This window comes from Ylistrum balloti, unplaced genomic scaffold (assembly GCF_031769215.1).
Source record: "Ylistrum balloti isolate Yb309-2 unplaced genomic scaffold, AGI_CSIRO_Ybal_v1 Utg369980, whole genome shotgun sequence".
In the NCBI taxonomy this organism is placed as follows: Eukaryota; Metazoa; Mollusca; class Bivalvia; order Pectinida; family Pectinidae; genus Ylistrum; species Ylistrum balloti.
This window is the reverse complement of record NW_026782068.1, coordinates 561,807-583,782: the sequence shown is the minus strand read 5'-3', so window position 1 is coordinate 583,782 and position 21,976 is coordinate 561,807. Positions and strand designations below refer to the sequence as shown.

Below are 21,976 nucleotides of genomic sequence, written 5' to 3'. Positions count from 1 at the left end.
GTTTCCCTCTCTCTCCCTTTCTCTAACTCTCTCCCTTTCCCTCTCGCATAATACATAACAAGAAGATCCCACTGAATGACACTGGTGTAAAAACATACATTATTGACAGAAAACTGAAAACATAACACATTAGACAAAATTATTTATAATTAGTCGTTATTTTAACAAAAGAACCAAGAGCCCTATTATGTTCTTCTATTCCAAATAACATCATGGCAAGAGTTCGGCCTGATATTTCCATGGCATTCTCGTAAATTCACTGATGCGTGGATGGTTCCGCTTGCGTTGTTTTCTTCATAAATTTGTATTGTTCTCATATCACACTTGTACTTTCTGTAACGTACGCCTGGTGGTTTCGTTATTATTTACATCATTTAGGAAAGTGAACTTTCTTATTTGGTTTGACCGGAAGTTCATCGCGAATATCTTATATGAAGTACAATACGTTTACTCTTCCGGATCAAGTGGTCTTGTTACCCTTGTACGTTTTCGGGATTCTCCATGTAAATCTTCCTTTCATAACTTCCCCTAGTTTAATCGTTTAATTACGATTCTGTTGAAATTTCTATATATTTCTTGGTTTTCGTTTTACCTTAGCAGTGAGTATCCTCACAAACGATGGCGATTATGGCTTCTGACCCTAACCGATTGAAAACAAAGTAAAAAAAATGTATACATGCCGCTTCCCGCTTCACGTACAACCTGAAGTGAATCAACATTAAGAAAGCATATTGTCAGTATAACGTACCTTGAAATTCCCGTGGCTGTAGCCGACGACACCATTTTCAGTGTAGCTAGTTGAATGGATGCCAAATAACTTTACTTTTTTTTTTTTTACTTTTTTTGTAACATATAATTTTTTTTGTCTACAGACACTATTATGCTGACATGGATACCATGTTATCATGCCTAGGTAATATTATTCCAGAAGAATGGAATAGTTTGTTTTCAAATCCTCACACCCCTCCTCCTCAAGTCCGCCCCATCCATCCTATTGAAATTCAGGTAATCCCATATAGAAGATAGTGTTGTTTGTCCTGTAAAGATTGAGGAAATTTCCCTTTGTTTCTGAGGTTACGAGCATTAGACAAACGTAACATGGTAATTAACATTGAAACACATGTCCGATCGGCAATATAAGAAAATCAACAACGAGATAGTGTCTTTCTTTTTCTTTATTCCTCTTGAATATATATATATATATATATATAATGCTTGAACAGATCATTTGGCACACAAATTACATCGAATGATTGAAAGATAAAAGGGTTTACGTACTAGTTTGCGAAATACGGAATAAGGTATTATTCACGGTCTTATATATTCGTTTTGGATATGAAAACTCTGACTTACATAAAATATTTCGCAGGATAATAAATGACCAAACCTGTTATCATTGTTAACTGAATTAAAATATTCTATTGTTTAAATATCATGATATATCCGGTACATCATTTTTAAAGATTTCCGTAATTTTTCAGCAGGTAAAATACTACCATAAACATTTATAAAAAGAAAAACAACATTATATATGTATACAATTAAAGATAAACTTGGACGGAATAGTCATTAAACACTTAATCTATAGAAATATATAATTAAGCACGGACGGTTACTGTGTTAACTAAAACATGTTACGGTGACATTGTTAACTAAAACATGTTACGGTTACAGTGTTGCCTAAAACGTGTTACGGTTACCGTGTTAACTAAAATCTGCCAAGGTGACATTGTTAACTAAAACACGTTAAGGTGACATTATTAACATAAACATGTAAAGGTGACATTGTTAACTAATATCAGCCATGGTGACATTGTTAACTGAAATATATAATTATTAACTAAAACATGTTACGGTCACATTGTTAACTAAAACAGGTTACGGTCACATTGTTAACTAAAACATGTTAAGGTGACATTGTTAACAAAGACATGTTAAGGTGACATTGTTAACAAAGGTGACATTGTTAACTAATATCAGCCATGGTGACATTGTTAACTGAAATCTGCCATGGTGACATTATTAACTAAAACATGTTACGGTCACATTGTTAACTAAAACATGTTACGGTCACATTGTTAACTAAAACATGTTACGGTTACCGTGTTAACTAAAATCTGCCATGGTGACATTGTTAACTAAAACATGTTACGGTGACATTGTTAACTAAAACATGTTACGGTGACATTGTTAACTAAAACATGTTAAGGTGACATTGTTAACAAAGACGTGTTACGGTGACATTGTTAACTAAAACATGTTATGGTGACATTGTTAACTAAAACATGTTATGGTGACATTGTTAACTAAAATATGTTACGGTTACATTGTTAACTAAAACATGTGGATGGATCAATTGATATATTGATTTTGATATAAAACAAAACATTATCATAACTAAGATGAAAAAAAACCCACAAAATTAACTGCTTATCTCATAATTTCAACAAAAGAACAAAAATTAAGTTCACTGACTACAAAAGCTAACTACATCACACTTGAATAGGCGAGAGCAACAAGCATACTTATTGAACTACTGCAGTCCAACCGAGCTATCTATAGCCGTGGGCATTTGTGGTAGGGCTTTTGTGGATTTAGCCATGGCAATTATTTATCAACGCTTCATGTTGAACGTGAATGTTCATTTCTTTTCATATTATAAATCTAGATAAAATGACAAACCAAAAGTACGTAAATACAAATCTGACAGCTACAATAATCTAAGTTTTGGAGTTAATTTCTTCTTTTCCTTACTAATTCTAATCACTACAGTCCAAACAGCTGTTAATAAATCCAGTAAAATAACTCGTTCATCTTTTTTTTAACTTGATGTTTGTCATTATAAGAAATATCTGACTTTTTCACTATTCCTGGTGATTGGTTAATCTTCTTAACCATTTCATTTGTTAATAATCATTGTCATCTTATTGGTCCATTTTCTTCGTAATCTGGTTGGTTGTCAATCAATCCATTATCCGATTGGTCCGGTCTGACTCTCTTTCCTGATAGCGCGAGCCAACCACAGCGAGAAAAATATCATCAGAGCCTGAAAGACAAATAAAATAAAACAAATGTTTCACCAATGTTATCGGTAAGTGTTAAAAATTGGTAAGTGTAAAACTTTTCTGATTAATACCAGATAATTTAAAGTGTATATGGTTTATATTAGGAAACACATATAGACTGTGTCTTAGATTTGAATAAAATGACATAATGAATAGCACCATATTAATTTATAATTAGATACAATAGCTCAATATTAGATTTCATCATCCAGCTATTTTGTCATTAAAGCTTCGCTAGAAGAACATCAAATGTATTCGTATATATAGATATATAAAGAAAACAAGCCAGTTACTATTGCTAGCAAATATGAATGCTACATTTCACAATATCGTCAAATAAAGCAGTAGATAATAATTGTTGTTATACTACAGAGTACATTCTCGTTTCCTTTCGCTTCAGGTTGATTGTACCAAGGCCCACAAGTAAACAGCACTTTTCAACACCAATTTCGAATTTTGAATTAAAGTCGGTTATATAATGAATCAAACTTTACCACACAGCTGAATCTTCCTTCTAGAACTTGTCAGAGACTAAGGGACTTTTGAACATGGAAGATTTTGTGTAAATTCACTACTTTAATTGATTAGCCTGTACGTTACGATCAGCTGTTTAAGTCTAATGTGATCGGTTAGGCTGATGTGTGTTAGTGTCCGGGTTATACATTTTCGAACAGGTTGCCCATAATGCAGTCTTTGATTATTAATCATAAACTGACATAATCTGTATATGGCAAAACGACTTTCAAAATTAAAAGTGTTTGTGGTAAAACGTTATCATGGACATGCCGTGCACCAGGGAACAAATCCAACATTGTTTTGAATGCACAAGGACCGCAAGGAATACAGGTAATAATAAGGCAGTGTTGTACCATTAAAGAGTCAGAAATATACCTATCGGTAACATAACATTACATATAAAAACACGTTGTTGTATCGAATTCGTTTTTGAAAATATATTAATCGTTTGATATAAAGTTAAAAAAAAGTTTGATTTGTGGTTTCTGTCCTAACATTAGACAGAGTCGTATTTAGACATTGATCGTGGATGATGATCCCATATACAAATGTTTTTTAGTGTCATCACACTGAAATATGGTAAACTAGATTACTTGTTCTGATAAGTGACTTTCAGTTTCTTAGAAATAATGTGATTGGTCTGATAGTGCATGCATTTAGTGAGTGTTAGTGATTTGCCTTAAGGTTTGTTATTCAGCTGATTTGTTATGTGTTACATTTATCTTATGAATGATATTTTGTACTTTCTGGCATGTATTATATTAGCGTTCAGCGTGAAGGATTAAATGTTACCTGAAATGCGATAATTGCCGACATTATGCCGATCACTGTGGGTTTCGATTTGTCTATTTCGTCCCAAACGGCGTCATAGCAACCCTGTTATGGATAAAAATCATACATACATGTAACTCTGTGGAAAAGTAATCGCACGGCTTCATTATAATTACATTTAAAATGTCCAAGATGGTTTTTGTCTATTCTAATTAGCTTTTCCATAATGATTTATTGAAATTAAATTGAACTACATCCTATATTTAAATGACTAAAAACAACGGAAAAGTCATTAGGGAACTATGGCACATCATCATATATTATAATGCAGCGATGGATTTGACTTTCAACAAAACCTTAATTCAAATTGAAACTCCTAATCATTGAAATGGGGATAAAATATAAACGAAATTAAGATTTACATGGCGATCATTGACGCAAATACTTGGATAATTAAACTAACTGCTCCACAACGGCATGCATGTTAATCTCCATTGGAAATCAACCGAAGTATATCTTAGAGGATCCATTTAAGCAATGTCCTTAAATAAAATCAATATATATAACTGCTAAATGAGGGACTCGCATTTACTGCCTATAAATTGAACGAATATTGTAAGAAGGTTGTTGAGGTACAAATCGCATTGAAGTATAAAGATAAGCTTTTTCATTAAAAAAAGTATAATTTCAACCAATGTATGTTATATAGCCAAACAAAGTTACTATTGTGATATACTTACGTTCTGATAATTATTATCTGATGATAAGGGACTCTTAGCACAATCTAGTATGGCCGTGACACTACCAGAGTTCCCTAGGTTTTGTCGTGCCGTCTCGGTACAGCACACGAGAGGTGTGGCGAGACCATTGATGGTTGTTGCACCGTCTGTATAGCTTTTCCCCCACTTAGAAGCCACATCAAAGTCTTTGTAAGTGTCAACACCACAACAGCTCATCTGGTCATCAAGTACAATAAAACTGTATGATTATACGAATAAATATTAAATAAATAACACAAAAAAACAAGATGCAGTCTTTCGTATTCTATATGCAATTACATTATCTGTACATAAACTTCCGGAGAATGTGGGCGTTCGGTCTTTTGGTTGGACAATGGATAGATGAGAAACAAAGGTATGTTACAATCATATTAAATACATTATAAGAGAATGATTATAATTATTAGTCTTAAAACATACAATAGATGTTCACGATAAATGAACGTGTTACTTGTCGTCGATACATGTAGATATACAAAATACAATTATTAGCAGTGCATAATGCAGTTATGACGCTCTCAGCAGATGGACGGTGTCAGTATACATTTATAAGACCATTATTCCTATAATTTACCTTCTTTAAATACAAATATAAAAAATCTTTCGTGACACATTGTTTATGCGAAAACAATAACTTAGTCGTAAGAATGAGATAAAAGGTTGCACGGACAGGGTTTTCTGAAAGACTTTGTTTACTCAATCGTAGGTCTGCTTTGCTCGTTCCCACTTCTTTGTAATCCAGTTTGCACGACTTCCTAACTCGTTCCCACTTCTTTGTAATCCAGTTTGCACGACTTCCTAACTCGTTCCCACTTCTTTGTAATCCAGTTTGCTCGACTTCCTAACTCATTCCCACTTCTTTGTAATCCAGTTTGCACGACTTCCTAACTCGTTTCCACTTCTTTGTAATCCAGTTTGCACGACTTCCTAACTCGTTCCCACTTCTTTGTAATCCAGTTTGCACGACATCCTAACTCGTACCCACTTCTTTGTAATCCAGTTTGCACGACTTCCTAACTCGTTCCCACTTCTTTGTAATCCAGTTTGCACGACTTCCTAACTCGTTCCCACTTCTTTGTAATCCAGTTTGCTCGACTTCCTAACTCATTCCCACTTCTTTGTAATCCAGTTTGCACGACTTCCTAACTCGTTTCCACTTCTTTGTAATCCAGTTTGCACGACTTCCTAACTCGTTCCCACTTCTTTGTAATCCAGTTTGCACGACTTCCTAACTCGTTCCCACTTCTTTGTAATCCAGTTTGCACGACTTCCTAACTCGTTCCCACTTCTTTGTAATCCAGTTTGCTCGACATCCTAACTCGTTTCCACTTCTTTGTAATCCAGTTTGCACGACTTCCTAACTCGTTCCCACTTCTTTGTAATACAGTTTGCACGACATCCTAACTCGTACCCACTTCTTTGTAACCCAGTTTACACGACTTCCTAACTCGTTCCCACTTCTTTGTAATCCAGTTTGCACGGCTTCCTAACTCGTACCCACTTCTTTGTAATCCAGTTTGCACGACTTCCTAACTCGTTTCCACTTTTTTGTAATCCAGTTTGCACGACTTCCTAACTCGTTCTGACTTTTTTGTAATCCAGTTTGTACGACTCCCTAACTCGTTCCCACTTCTTTGTAATCCAGTTTGCACGACTCCCTAACTCGTTCCCACTTCTTTGTAATCATGTTTGCACGACTTCCTAACTCGTTCCCACTTCTTTGTAATCCTGTTTGCACGACTTCCTAACTCGTTCCCACTTCTTTGTAATCCAGTTTGCACGACTTCCTAACTCGTTCCCACTTCTTTGTAATCCAGTTTGCACGACTTCCTAACTCGTTCCCACTTCTTTGTAATCCAGTTTGCACGACTTCCTAACTCGTTCCCACTTCTTTGTAATCCAGTTTGCACGACTTCCTAACTCGTTTCCACTTCTTTGTAATCCAGTTTGCACGACTTCCTAACTCGTTTCCACTTCTTTGTAATCCAGTTTGCACGACTTCCTAACTCGTTCCCACTTCTTTGTAATCCAGTTTGCACGGCTTCCTAACTCGTACCCACTTCTTTGTAATCCAGTTTGCACGACTTCCTAACTCGTTTCCACTTCGTTGTAATCCAGTTTGCACGACTTCCTAACTCGTTCCCACTTCTTTGTAATCCAGTTTGCACGACTTCCTAACTCGTTCCCACTTCTTTGTAATCCAGTTTGCACGACTTCCTAACTCGTTCCCACTTCTTTGTAATCCAGTTTGCACGACTTCCTAACTCGTTTCCACTTCTTTGTAATCCAGTTTGCACGACTTCCTAACTCGTTCCCACTTCTTTGTAATCCAGTTTGCACGACTTCCTAACTCGTTCCCACTTCTTTGTAATCCAGTTTGCACGACTTCCTAACTCGTTCCCACTTCTTTGTAATCCAGTTTGCACGACTTCCTAACTCGTTTCCACTTCGTTGTAATCCAGTTTGCACGACTTCCTAACTCGTACCCACTTCTTTGTAATACAGTTTGCACGACTTCCTAACTCGTTCCCACTTCTTTGTAATCCAGTTTGCACGACTTCCTAACTCGTTCCCACTTCTTTGTAATCCAGTTTGCACGACTTCCTAACTCGTTCCCACTTCTTTGTAATCCAGTTTGCACGACTTCCTAACTCGTTCTGACTTTTTTGTAATCCAGTTTGTAATCCACTTCTTTGTAATCCAGTCTGCACGACTTCCTAACTCGTTCCTACTTCTTTGTAATCCAGTTTGCACGACTTCCCAACTCGTTCCCACTTCGTTGTAATCCAGTTTGCACGACTTCCTAACTCGTTCCCACTTCTTTGTAATCCAGTTTGCACGACTTCCTAACTCGTTCCCACTTCTTTACTAGTTCATGTAATACATTACTGGCAATCGCTAACCAGCCAGTAGTGCACTACCATTCAGTTTATTTTTTCTTAATTCGTATTATCGATCAACCAATCGTAACCAAACCGCCCGACTGGTCGGTACAATAGTGCATCCTGCTGATGTACGGACGATGTACAAATGGTATTTTCCCGCAAATAGTGCGATCCAATACGTGTACATGTAACCTAAGTATTTTACCGGTTTTACTTGTATCTTACTGCATCAGTATAAGTGGCGAACAGAATTAAATGCTTCCCTCTTTATATTCTTCTAAGGAGCCGTTGACAAATCAAAAAACAGTCTTGTAGTGCCCATTGTAACACATTGGATCTGCATTTTTCTTTTTTCCTGTCTATTGTATCTTTTTAATTCTCTTTGTACAGTTGTGGGATCACACAACGATAGGAAAATTTAACGAAATAAGCTATCGCACATTTTGTGCGCATGTTGTGCAGTTCTATCGCAAAAATGTGCGATTCTGTCGAGGTACGTATAAATTTAGAATGACTTATAAATAAATGTAGGTAGGGTTTATTTCTTTTCTAAATATATTAGAAAACAACTAATTATAAAGAATATTTCCTACCTAAACCATAGATATATAGTGTTTTACTTACAAAGAGCCACACGTGACCAGCCTCAGTGTACGGACACACATTATATATACGATATATATGTAGATATTAAATGGACGTATTTTTATGTCTCATCAATGCATCATTTTAAATACTATACCATCAGAAAGAAAATTTCATTTTCATTACTTCTATACTGCTCATTTTTCATTCTTTTTGTAAACAAAAAATATATGCTCGGGTAAATCAGATAAGTATTGCGTTTGTTACATTGGCGACCCAGGCGGTACGCATCCGGACCTGTCACCTTCATACACGTTTACCGGTACGTTTGTTGCCCAAGACACCACTTCCTAAGGTGTGAAACAATATACGATAAACTTACTGATGTAGTTCCAGTGTTATTTCGAAAACTGTCGAAATGAAATTAATTGTTATAATCACCGATCAATTTTAATGTTCATGTGATTGCTAATTAGTAATAACTTTACGAATGTTCCGTTTGATTTTCAATCCGTAATATTAGCTAACCAGTTTTAAAAACAACTGTATCTCCCTTAAAGTTCTCATATCATCATGGAGATCTGCATAAAACCGTTAACAACTATAATCGATTTTGACATTTGAAATTTACCTGTAACATGACAGCGTTCCAGGCCACAGAGACAAAGTCTAGAGCCTGATCACCTTTATAGTCCGTAAGGGAATCCTTCAGTGGAGATTTGATTTGATCACTCAACTATAACGACAGGATATGTACAAAACATTAATATAGATAATTCATCATTTCGTTTCAGTTCTTACACTGGCAAGCTAACTATCGATTTAAGCAAGCATGTGTCACCAGACATTTAGATACGACAAGTTCATTAATAGTCGTTGTGCAACTTTATATGTGTTTTCTGTGCAATGATGAACCCTAGATAAAGTAGAACACAGTATGGTGTTGTTTATAAGCTATGTATCATAACTGTATGCCAGGAAGGTAGTAACTGTGCCACGGATCATTATACATCTTCATGCGCAGCCAGTATACCGTATAGATGGTAATTTGCACTGGTCAAAATTTTCACAATTTTACAATAAAATGATCTTATCATATATTAATACATTAAAATATAGTTATCTGAAAAGGACATTAAAACACAAGTGTCTCATTATTTCGCGGATTAAATTTTCCCGATCACATTAATATAACGCGAAAATAATACCCACAAGAATAACCGACTCTAAATTTAAAGCATCATCTCATTAAATCGTGACAACGAACCGATAAAGGTCTTATTCTATTTTCTGTTTGTATTTCTTATTCATTAAAAAGAAACTTGGAACGAATTATTAAAAGTATGTACTTACAGTGTCCCGACTTGCGAACAGCAGAATAAGTCCGATTATCTGTCCCAGTACCAGGATTATCAGGATAACACCGTACTGCAATCAAACATGTAATCATTTCCAATCACCAGATATTAACCATCTTAAATATCGTGCTGGTATTTTATTCAAAGGTTTTGTTGTTACTTTTAATTTAACGAACATGTTTGTGCTGAATATTCTTACTACAAACCACTCCAACGAACAGGGGTACCTCCAATGAGCAAATTCAACGATTTTTTTAAATTTTAAGTTTAAGAGAAAAGAAACTTTTAAAATTAGTATAGTTTCAAATAGCTAGCGCTGAATATTTAAGCAATATACAGCTATTGAAATAGTTATATTTTGTCTGATTATAGGAAGAGATAAACAGACAAGAAGCGTCAATTTTACTAAGCAAGTAAAATTTACTACTAAACTAACCACCGTTGTCATGGACACTGGAACCCTGTGAAATCATGAGATGTTGATTAAATATATTACTACCCGTTGTACGTCAGGGAAATCAGAGACGATCCAATAGTGAAGTAATGAATGGAACAAAAATGTAGTTAATCTTTCTTAAGAAGATAAAAAGCTACAGAACAGATGTTACAGAGAGAAGGAATAAACAGGAAACGTATCTGAATATTTGGCCATGGAAAATGGATACAAATTTTTAACCTATATATTGGATCGTCAAAATATTATATCTTGTCCTAATTTTCTGATATTGGTGTCTTAACTACCATAGCAATACAAAATATAAATGACTTTATAAAAGATGTATCAGTGTATGTTTGGCAATTAGAAATGTTCAAATCAATTCCTTTGCAGCAGGGCAAGGCTTCACCATAGCCGCCATTTTACATTTGTATCACATTAGGTTGCAAGATGACCAACTTTAAACCGAAAATTAATCAGCAACTGATAAAGAGTATTGTATATCGGCATTTTATATCTAGCCATAATACATTTGCTGATTTAAAATAGTCCTTCGGCACTATTCCGTCATTTCAAATTATATTATATTTTTGCAGAGGTTCTAGCGTCAAACCACATCAACTCATTTGTTTTACACATAAATGTTTAACATTTGCACGTTTGAATGTCCGGCAATATAAGTTGTTTGTTTTGTTGAGTGTTTGCAGAGAAATGGAAATTTATGGGTAAGGCACTTCTTAGTCTATGTAAGGGGAGTGTTTACTCAGGGTTATCTGTGGTTTCCGTGTGTAGTTATTGCCATGTTTTTACAACCATAACTATAACTAGTGTAAACAATCTCATGACCATACATGTGTTTTTTTCCGAGATTATGCTTGCGTGGCCTTTTCCTGTTATATAATCAAATGACGCAATAAGTTGGTAATTGAATATTAACTCCAGAGTAAGATGGAAGCCGGAGATTATTTCATATTTCACTTTTGTTTTGAGTTTCTGAAGATGTGATAACTATTGTCGCTAATTGAGATGAAAATTTCTGGCCAACATATAACAAAAATGACAACGCCTTATATCCAGCCAAGACAGAATATGTTTTATATACAGATCGAAGATAACGTCATTTGTCTTACAATTAAATATTCTGTCTTATATACAGACAAAAATTTTGTGGGTACTCTCAATCCATGAAATCGTAAGACTACGACCTGTTACAAAAGTATAAGAGGATTTATCGAGCTAATATTTATCCACGAAATAGAAAAAAACTAACTCACGAAAACAGAACCCCGTTTAAAAATATAGAGTATACATACCATTTCAATGACACAGTATACTTACTATGATCAGAAGACACCGACTCATACAGCACGTGCCACAGTACCCAACAATGACCAAGGACAGCAGGACGACGCCGAACACAATCAGAAAGATAGCTACATCTCCTAGTAACACTGTCAGGTCAAACGAATCCTTGAAGGAATCGATGGAACTTCCAGTCGCTGAAACAAAATGTAAACGACAGCGTAATTTTAACATGTTTGCTCGTCTAAACATCATTCAAATGTGATGGAAACTACAAACAAAACAATCCAACATGTCAACAAAACTAGGGCAACATATTATGAAAAAAAAAATTACAATGAGATGCTTGAAAAAGTACAAGAGAATACCAGGTGATCCGCAAGAGTAGGCGTCTTCTTTGTCGACGATACCCGCCATGAAAAGTCTGGTCATTCCAATTAAGAAGTGTCACGTTCTCAAATGAGAACAATCTATACAACACGTACACTAGCGAGTATTAATCAAATACCTACTATATTCATGATAAACAGTACATGGATTGACCAAGATATTTATGTGGTAGGCGATCTTATTTCAAGAGTTTTTTTTTTTTTTTTTGGGGGGGGGGGGGTTGGGTTGGGGTTGTGTTAATAATTTCTTTTATACCTTTTCCTTGGTTTCATCGCTCTGGAGTTTCGATGAAAATTAATGCTGGCTTGTCAGTTATTTCTGTCTTGATTTCAAAACGGAACTATCGTATAGGATATTGTACAAAAGAAACACCAATACAATTTTGAGTTAGAAACTGCTTTCTACAACCGCTTTGTCTTTCCAGGAATCGTCAGAAATGCTGAGGACCTAAATGGTACAGGGCATATGGAATGGTACATTATTATTATTATTATAACATTCTTAACGGCCAGGCAACACATTAAAGGGACATCAAACGGTAAAACACACAGCGGTCCAAACGGAAATAACATTAAACAAACCAAAAGGTAAAAGACAAATGCTAAAAATCTTAAATGGGTATGTTAATACATGCTGGATATTTTCGAAAATGTCAGTTCTGATATGATGCTATTTGTTTTATGTGCCTGTGTCATGAACGAATATAGTTAAATAGGGCGGTGTAGTTGTAAGTTATGCGACGTAAAAAGTTACGAAGTCATCTCTCCGACAACGTGCGTTTTCTACGGATAATCTCGGATCTTGTAACATCTTCAATGCTAGCCGACAAGAGCGATGGATATAACATGAAAAAACGGTTTCGGTAATGGAATTATGAATAGGATCATATTTTGTTTTATAGGTGTTTTTAAACAAGTCCATTTTGGTATTATATCCATTTTGATTTCATTCAGAAAACACTTTGCATTCCCCCCTTAGTCGCCTGTTTTAAGATGTAGGTCCTTAGTATCATTTGAATAGTTGCACGGCTCAGAATATACACATGTATTTGACATTGTTCAAAAATTGTGATATATCATAGGGCTAGTACATCTCCATCTAGATTCTGACTATCTTTCGATGACTTTGGATTTTACTCAGAGGCCTTCTAGATATCACAATTTATTCCCTTAGCATCACCGTCGAGAACTAGAAGGTTGAACAGCTCTATGACGTGGTTTGATTCGTTATTTTGCACTACTTTTGTTATTCTATATTGATATAAATGGTGCTATCCAGTTGTGTGTCTTTTGAACATATTGTTAAACCATTAAGCTTATGGGACTCTACTAGTTCTAATATCGAGTGTTGCCAAAGCGGTGTGCAATATATCATAAAATACAAAAAGATAACAGCTCGATGCAAGTAGGTCGAAAGTATAACGATGGTTTTGCCTATATATATATATATATATGAGTGTCTTCGACAATATATTTCAGTATTGTAGTACTATAAAGTAAACAGCAGTTCCGAAATATCAACGGAGAATCTCACTTACATACCCCGCAAACCCACAACTTCAGTACATGCATTCACCTTGCATGCACGGACAAGCTATCAATAAATAACTATAACTGCTGACAGGATGTTAAACACTGTAAAGCCAAACCAGTGTTTGAAATCCAAAGGGCACTGATTTGGCAGATTTCCAATTCGGAAGCACTAAGCACTGACATGTCTCGATAAAATGCGCATTTTACTTTCTCCAATTAGAAGTACACTCTACATATACCCGATTATAAATGTCATGACCTGTAACTTGAAATTCATGTATTTGGTGACATTTTTTTTTTACTTATATCTTAATTGTAAGTGCCTTATCACTTACATACACGAATCGCTTTACCTTTGTTGCTTAAATAAGTAGAATCTGTAATATATTTATTTCTTTGTGATAGGGTAGATTATGGTTGCAATGAAAATATATAGACTTTAAAAATGCGGCAAATATTAATCTTTGTGGGTTAAACGATATCTTTTATTTTCCTGTCATGAAAGATTTTTTTTTCAAACTTTGTTATAGATAGGGTATCCAGGAGAGCTTAACAAAGAGCGGCCTACCGGACGGGACGATTTCTGTTGAAAGCTTTGATAGTTTAAAAGGACGTTCTTTCGTCCGAAAGGAAGAAACACCCAACTCTTTATTTTTTTTAAAAGTGATGCCTGAAAGTGGATCACCATGGTTATTAGTGATGATGTTACCATGAAAATATACTTAAAACTACACATATCATGTATAAACACTATAAGCGTCAATTATATTTATCTTTATCAAATAGAGAATTTCACGTCTTTCATAAATTAATAGCAATGGTTATTTACGAACTTTTCCGTAATAATGTAAAATTAATTAATTACTATAGACAAAGTTTCCTCTAAGTTTCTTGTTTATTAACTAGAACAGTTTTAATGTCTTTCATCATAGACAGTCATGCCATTAAGTTATAATTACACTTAATTAGGTTCCCAAACGTCAATTTTTGTTTCATGTTTTGTCTCATTTTATTCTCCTCTTTTATGGTTTGTATACTTCAGTTAAATATATTCCGATATAACACGGTAAACTAACAAGTCTTTTGTCGTTGGTCACATTCTGATCAATATCTCTTAATACAGGTATGACACAACTCATCTACAATCCCAGGATAAAAGACATTTAAAGTTGTTAGAGAAGACACTGAAAGAGTGGCATTTTAAATATTCTGTTTTTTCCTCACATATTCCAGCTTATCTGGAATAAATTACCTTCATTTATATATTCGCACAAGCACCCGGAAGTTCTTAATGTCAATAAAACTTGCTTGTCTCAAGGGATACACCATAACAAATAGCCAATGAAAGATTAAAATGTCTGTAAATGAATTGGTTGTGTGTATAGCGCATCATATATATTCTTTAACGACTGACAGACCGGGACACACACGGATTTACACTGTTTACATTACCAGACCCATGCCGCCGCTCATTTTACAGGGAATTAGAAAAATATCGGGTAACACACATGTAATGATACAACGCATTAAGCGGTATACATAAGTATTATTAAATGTTTAGAATAAAATCCAATGTAAGCCTAACTATGCTTGGCAAGAAGACGGTACAGGTAATTCTGAGAAGCCAGGCCAGGGATCGAGGGGAAAAGGTGGATTTAAAAGGGAATATGGTTGCTTTTTCTCTAAAGTTCTGTGTCTAACTCTTTCAATTATATTCATATCTGTTGATTAACTAAACTTTAAAATTATAAGTTATCATATATGATACCTACTTATTAATCTAAAATAATCTTGAGCTTGGATGATAAATTTCGACAAAAATAAAGCAACCATATTCAGGCGTTATTGACGTTTATACACTTTTCCAGTGACACACTCCAGCAGGTATATGTAAACAAGGCGGCGGATTACTGATAACGCGAGCACAAAACATCAGTCCAAGTGCATGATAAGAGTGCCATAAGGGGTATACTTGTTCCCTTTGACAATAAATGTATATGAGGTCAAAATAGCAAATCTATTGTTTATATCCTGATTTATTGCCCATTCAACACTGACGGTTAATTGGAGGCTGTGTATCGTTGTAGGAACTGATAGCTACCCCGGTGAACAACATACGGGATGCCCATACCATACTATTGAGAACAGAAGAGAAAAACATTCGATGATGTTACACAATCACTACAGAATATGACGGTAAGATCGGCCAAATTAAAATACGAAGATAATATTTGTTTATAGTTCAGAAAGTTAAATATTGAATTAAAACCCTATAAAGGTCTCGGTGACGTGTTAAGTAATAATGATTTGCCGTTAATTTGTGTAGAACATGTGAAAGGTCTAGGTCACTTCAGTCACTTCTAGGAAAAGAATATAGTTTTTTTATATTCAGCGGTTGACATACATAGCATAAACGAACGTTGAGGTTTTCGTTTGTGTTTAGTTCTTGCAATACCTACAGTTTTTTACGCGGAATATTGAGTAACTTATATTAAACTATGACCTATATTTCACAACAAATGTGAAACAAGGTGGCAGTTCATTGCATTTTTGCTGGCCCAGTGTCTTACTGTGGGAGGGAACCGGGGTAATCGACGAACTGTATCGAAGAAAACCCCTGATTGGAGAATCGAACCTCGTATTAAGGCTGCATAGACAAACGTGACAAATCACTGTCCATATTAGTAATATCCAAATTTCTTTTAAAACGCATGTTTACACAAGACATAATATTTCCATTCGTGTGTGGACACGACTTTCGTGGTCAAAGAATTTAAAACAAAAATCGCAGAGGAATGAAGAACGATAAAACACTGAAGTCACAGATAAAGGGTACCTCTGTGGAAAAGATCATATCATTATTCAATTTTAACGAAAATGATCTGACATTACTTTCAGCTCATTGTATTATAAGGACAATGTACAGATGCTGCTGATGAAATCGGAAATTTTACAGAGACGCTTCATTATGAAGACCATTATTATTATTACAATCGTAACGGCCCGTCAACACATAATATTATTACATTCACATAACACATAAAAGGTCTTTAAGGTCATCAACCGGTGAAAGAAATAAAATAACATCAAACGAACTACTTATGATACGGAAGTGGTCTTATTATAAAAATATTCATTACAAAGAGATAGCGGGAGTATTGAGAAAAAGTGATATTAATAGTGAGGTGTTCTTAATAGAAAAAGTATTCAATACAGAAATATTCTCAAAAGCATGAGAAGGACTACGGTTTTTGTCGTGTTCGTCCATTCCTCCATCTGTCCTTCCAATAGCTTGCTCGTTATCACTGACACTTAAAAAGCATACTATATGTATGTTTACCATGATGATGCATTGCGTTGTATATCAAAAGTACGTCGCTGTCTTTCATTTTCACTTCGTTTTATTTTGTCTGGGTTCTATCTTTATCACTTAAATATATTTGCAGTATGGGCCAACCAAGAGGTGGCGGGTGTCGTGTATTAAAAGTAGGTCACTATGACCTATAATTCAAATTTTGACCTATATAAAAGAAAAACAAAGTTTAATTCGCACATTATCTCACATGAGATGGCGATTGTGATTTACATAATTATCTTTATTATATTGTATCATGAATGGTTACATACCTGTCAGCATAGGTTTAATTTGATCGCCGATTTGATCCATCACAGTATTCAGGACGTCATTAAGAACGTCCTTTCCGAACTTTATAATCAGTCCAATGACCAAGCAGGCTAGGCCAATCAACTGAAAAATTATTAATACCATTATTACAATCTTAACGGCCCTTCAACGCATAACAAATATCATACTGACATGTAGTGGACATAAATAACATATCGTTCGAGGGATTGTGACTTTTAATCTTAGGGAATAGTTGTTTACAGTTGTCATAATGATTTTATTGGGAAATATTCTTGTGCGATAGGAGATTAGGCCTGTTCCCCGTTAGTATCCTTGATGGCTTCGTTGTTGTTTACAATGTTTTTATTAGAGAACGTCATGTAACATACTTGGATAAACCAAGATTTTCAAGAAACCCATGTGTTATTCCATTCTATTCTTTCATTTATTCCTATTTTTCTTTGTTTAATCAAATTTGAGTTTCAAGTGATTTTATTGCCAATACGGTATTTTCTGTGGTTGTAATTGTAGAACAATTTCACGATCATCTTTTTATATACTCGGAAATGTATCTATTCTTCATATTGTTATCACTATTCTAAATAGTTTTTGCATCATAACTAAGTGTCAGTAATCAAAGTGAAAGTAGATCAAGGAGTTTAAAAAGCGCCTTAACTTTAGATCTTTATGTTTTCTCTTGTTTTTGTTTTTGGAAGGGGGTTGGTAATCATTAGTTTATTTCATTTTTCTTCCTCCTGACACTTCATAGTCGTAACTTTGTGTGCCCACGTAATTTAAGAAAATTCGTGGTTGCTTTCCAAAACCAAAATACAATGCAAATACTAATTCGACACTTTCATGACATTGAATTCCGTCTCCATACAATGACATATCATAGCCTTTAAAAAGTTATTCAGAGTGGTTCAACCTGCCACTCGACAACTAATAGGAAACACAAGGACTGATTATGGGACCGGTTGCATTTTCCTGCTTCCATTTCAAAATTATAATTTCAAAGGAATTTCACTATAAAAGTGTTATTTAAGGAATTATCAATAAAATCCTTCAAATGAGTCCTGCTGGTGCAGGAGCGTCACCCCAAATAACAAACGCCTTCGTGTATAATAAGTCGGCAGATTATAACTCCGTTGTCAGTATAATGTGACAGGATAAGATTTTCTGCTTTCATATTATGGTAATGAAATATCATAATAGCATCAGGCATTTGTCCATTCATCTGCAAACACCGTCTTCATTGAGGAAGCATTGAACTGCTTTCAATTGACATTTCAAAGGCAAAAGCAATGTCAGTTGGATAGCGCTCTGTGAGGTTGTCTGTATCCCATAACCATTCATACATGTAATACCAAGTAATGATAACTGAAAACAATTAAATGCTAACTTTGATCAGATCTGATTTTATCCTGTTATCAGGAAAGTGGTAATTGCAATTGATTATTTATACTTCTTGCAATATTCATATACCACTAGCAGTTCATGCTTTTGGTAACAGCCATTAGAAAGGCAGTACCATAGCAGTGTCACAGGATATGTGATGTACACAATATGTATCAAGATATTACTTGACATCACATTTCAAACAAATTGTTGTAAATTTGCTGCGATAATGTATCCTTAATTTGTTAGATGACTTCCTTGTCATGCTTTTCTTTTTTACCTTTCATAGGCATCGACATCAAGCTTTGTATCCACGGTAGTTTAATCAAAATGTTATTTCGAACCTTTTTTGAGGTATATATCATTTCAATATATATTAAGTTGTCATCTGAAGAATCTCGCGTCGGTCGTAAAATTCATTATTTGTTTTTCAATTATTCCACAAATAGTTAAAAAAAGAGACTTTATCTCCCGACTCGTGACGTTAAAAGTAATTGCCAAGCAGTACAACTTTAATGTTGTTTTGTTTCTACCCAGGAAGTAATCTTGCTAAATTTTAAACGATTTTGAACGTTTCAATTATATCTGAACATATTACGGAATGTATAAACAAAAGATGTTATATCTTAGAGCGTGGGTGATGAGTGAAACCTTCCTGCATGGGGACAGCAAATTATATACTCAGTAATAATCGTAGGAATGGAATGTTGACAAAATTGTTTTTGTGTGAAAAAAAATGAATAAATGAGAGATAACAATGTACAATAAAGTATTTGAATAAGGAATATAATGCTTAAATACGTGTATTATACTGCAATAATATATTGAAATAATGAATTATGATCAATAAGAAGGACCGGAATATATATAGGTTATTGAAACCCCTCCTTCGCGGGGACAGACATGTGAGGAATTGGACCCCTGGGCCTTAACCCTGGCAAAACCCGAACCAGATATTATGGGACATAAAATAATATGGAAGACTGTTTCAATCATAAATGTGGTATGAATAAGAAAATATACATTCATCCTTTCTTTTGACTATATACATCACTATTATAACGTCTTCTCTGTTCATGTTTCCTTAACTGACTACAGCTTGCATACTGCATACATATATTTGAGTCTGATACATCGAAAGTGGTTAAAACATCATCTCTATTAACAATTTCTAGCAGTAATTGCCTAAAATAAGGTACTTCGTGTATCATATCTCGCGGGAGACTGCGATATTTCCGCTCAAGTTTTCAACGAAAGAAAATAATTGATTGTGAAACTTTCTAGAACGAAAAAAAAAGATCAGTTTCGTGCAATTTTGATTATCTAATATAAAAAATCCTCGTCATTGGTTGGAATCTCTCCTGTGTGAGATTAAATCAGCGAATTAAAATAAAACATGATAATAAAATAATAAAGCACCTAATTTAATTTCAAAATCATTAATATGATGACTCATATTATGATAATATGGTGGATACAAAATATACTGTGGTACGAGTTTATTGCAATATTTTAACTACAGTGACTTTGTTTGCTTTTCTAGTGTGAATTTGTGAATTATAAAACACGAATAAATTAACTCAATAGGCTATCTTACCCCAAATAAAGTGTTGATGAGCGTTAAAAAACACTTTCCACAAGACGCCAAACAATCCATGATGACTTATAAGGATCGCTTGAATGTAGAAATAGAAGTTTGTCTTTGTTCCTTCACACCAGTAGCTACGTGTCCGTGCGATAAAATGCACAATATTTACCACCCCGTAATCGCCGGGTGTGATGAACGTTATGGCAATGTGCCGTTAACAAATCTCTTTTGGTGTCCCAAAGGCCTCTTCTGAGAACTTGATAATGAAACCATACAGAGGGTTCGTGACCTTGTAACGTCACTTCCGTTGCATATATTGATGGTTGTCATTACAAGGCAATTCGTTGGCTAGTGTATTCTTCTAGGTATGAGAGCGAACTTGAACCAGTTTCATATATTTATGTTTTCAATTTTTACTATTTTCAGAGGAACTAAAGTGAAGTAAATTTTATAAAATGTGATAAAGTTTAATTGATTTGTATCTGCCTTGTCAACGATATCTCTTTTCTTTTACTTTTTGGAGGGGGTAATCATTCAGTACCTAATAAAAGGAAACAATTAAAGGCCTATCAATAATGATATGTTACGACAGAATCAATTTCCAATGGCTTGTTTGTAACACGACCCCAATAAAGCGGTAGTAATTTGTTTCCCTTCCCTCCAACTCCTGTATATACCAACGACCTCGAAATCAATATATCTTACTAGAACCTGGGCTACGTATTAGCAGCCGGGGAACCTAGGCTCACACACCTGTAAATCGCACAAACCATAGTCTGTCTACGTTTTAATCGCAGGTGTAACACAACCAAGATAACAGGTGTTTGTAGCCAAACTTATGTACACAATGTTGAAATCTGTGTCCAAAGGAAAACAGTGATAACGTATACAGTGCAGAAGAAAGAACCGCACTTGACAGAAAATCAATAGCTGTGGGTTTTATCAGGTTCGGTAGTCTTGCCGACAAAATGTTTATTATGCAACTTACCTGTTAGGTATAGAAGTGAAAAGTGCACGAATCATGACGTCATTTGGCTAACAATAGTTGATTATTTATATGGAGATTAATATATAATTGAAACGTTGTACAAACAAAAAAGATTGAAATTAATACTATTGATAAATCGAATATTACATATTTAAAATTACATTTGCATTCTCCAAATAAATTGACAGTATTGTATTGATGATTTTGATACGCTGCATCTCTCGACTGAAGACATGGGTTAATATTTGTGTCCGCTATAACTACATATTAACACTGAAACTGCAGGTACTTGTTGTTTATGTAAGGCTACATAGGTTCATTTGACGTGAGAGTCATATTGTGTCTGATGACGGTTTAGGTCTATTGCACTTGATATTAAGGCAGTCAGCGATAAAAGCTGCATGGGTTTTAACAATATTATCTAATTCTAGATTAAATTTATTCAATTTTAGAATGAATTGAGACCATTCAAGATTAAACAATTATTTGTTTATCTCTTGACGTGTTTGTTTCTGGTTTCATGTCATTATATTTGTCTTGGTTTTATGAAAACGGTTACCATGGATGGTGGGGAAACAAAACTTAAACTAATTGAACCAAATGGTAAATATCTATTCTGATTTGTATGCAAAATACATGTACACGACAGGACGTTTTTATGATATTACTTGAGAATATGCGCGATGATTTCGTGTGAATTTGTTGTACTGCTGAAACCAAAAGAAATTTGATTTCCTATTCACGGTTTTTAGTCCAAA

General features: G+C 34.6%; 1 protein-coding gene across 1 annotated transcript; it reads right to left on the bottom strand.

Annotated features, from left to right (window-relative positions):
• Positions 1 to 2,422: 2,422 nt before the first annotated feature.
• LOC132547812 (tetraspanin-9-like) lies at positions 2,423 to 20,299 on the bottom strand. Its single transcript, XM_060211615.1, has 8 exons — positions 20,240 to 20,299; positions 17,247 to 17,367; positions 11,734 to 11,894; positions 9,955 to 10,029; positions 9,233 to 9,337; positions 5,093 to 5,308; positions 4,374 to 4,457; positions 2,423 to 3,046 (listed from the first exon to the last, which is right to left on the bottom strand). The coding sequence occupies exons 1-8, from the start codon at positions 20,297 to 20,299 to the stop codon at positions 2,972 to 2,974; spliced, it is 897 nt and encodes a 298-aa protein (XP_060067598.1). The 3' UTR covers positions 2,423 to 2,971.
• Between the last annotated feature and the right edge of the window lie 1,677 nt (positions 20,300 to 21,976).

Bases quoted from the DNA above. Each gene is read 5' to 3' on its own strand.
- LOC132547812 (XM_060211615.1), bottom strand. From the start codon at position 20,299: ATGGATTGTTTGGCGTCTTGTGGAAAGTGTTTTTTAACGCTCATCAAC. The intron at 10,030-11,733 runs GTAAGTATACTG...GTTTGATTGCAG, and splicing joins GTCGGTGTCTTCTGATCATA to TACGGTGTTATCCTGATAAT. The intron at 5,309-9,232 runs GTAAATTTCAAA...CTTGATGACCAG, and splicing joins GGAACGCTGTCATGTTACAG to ATGAGCTGTTGTGGTGTTGA.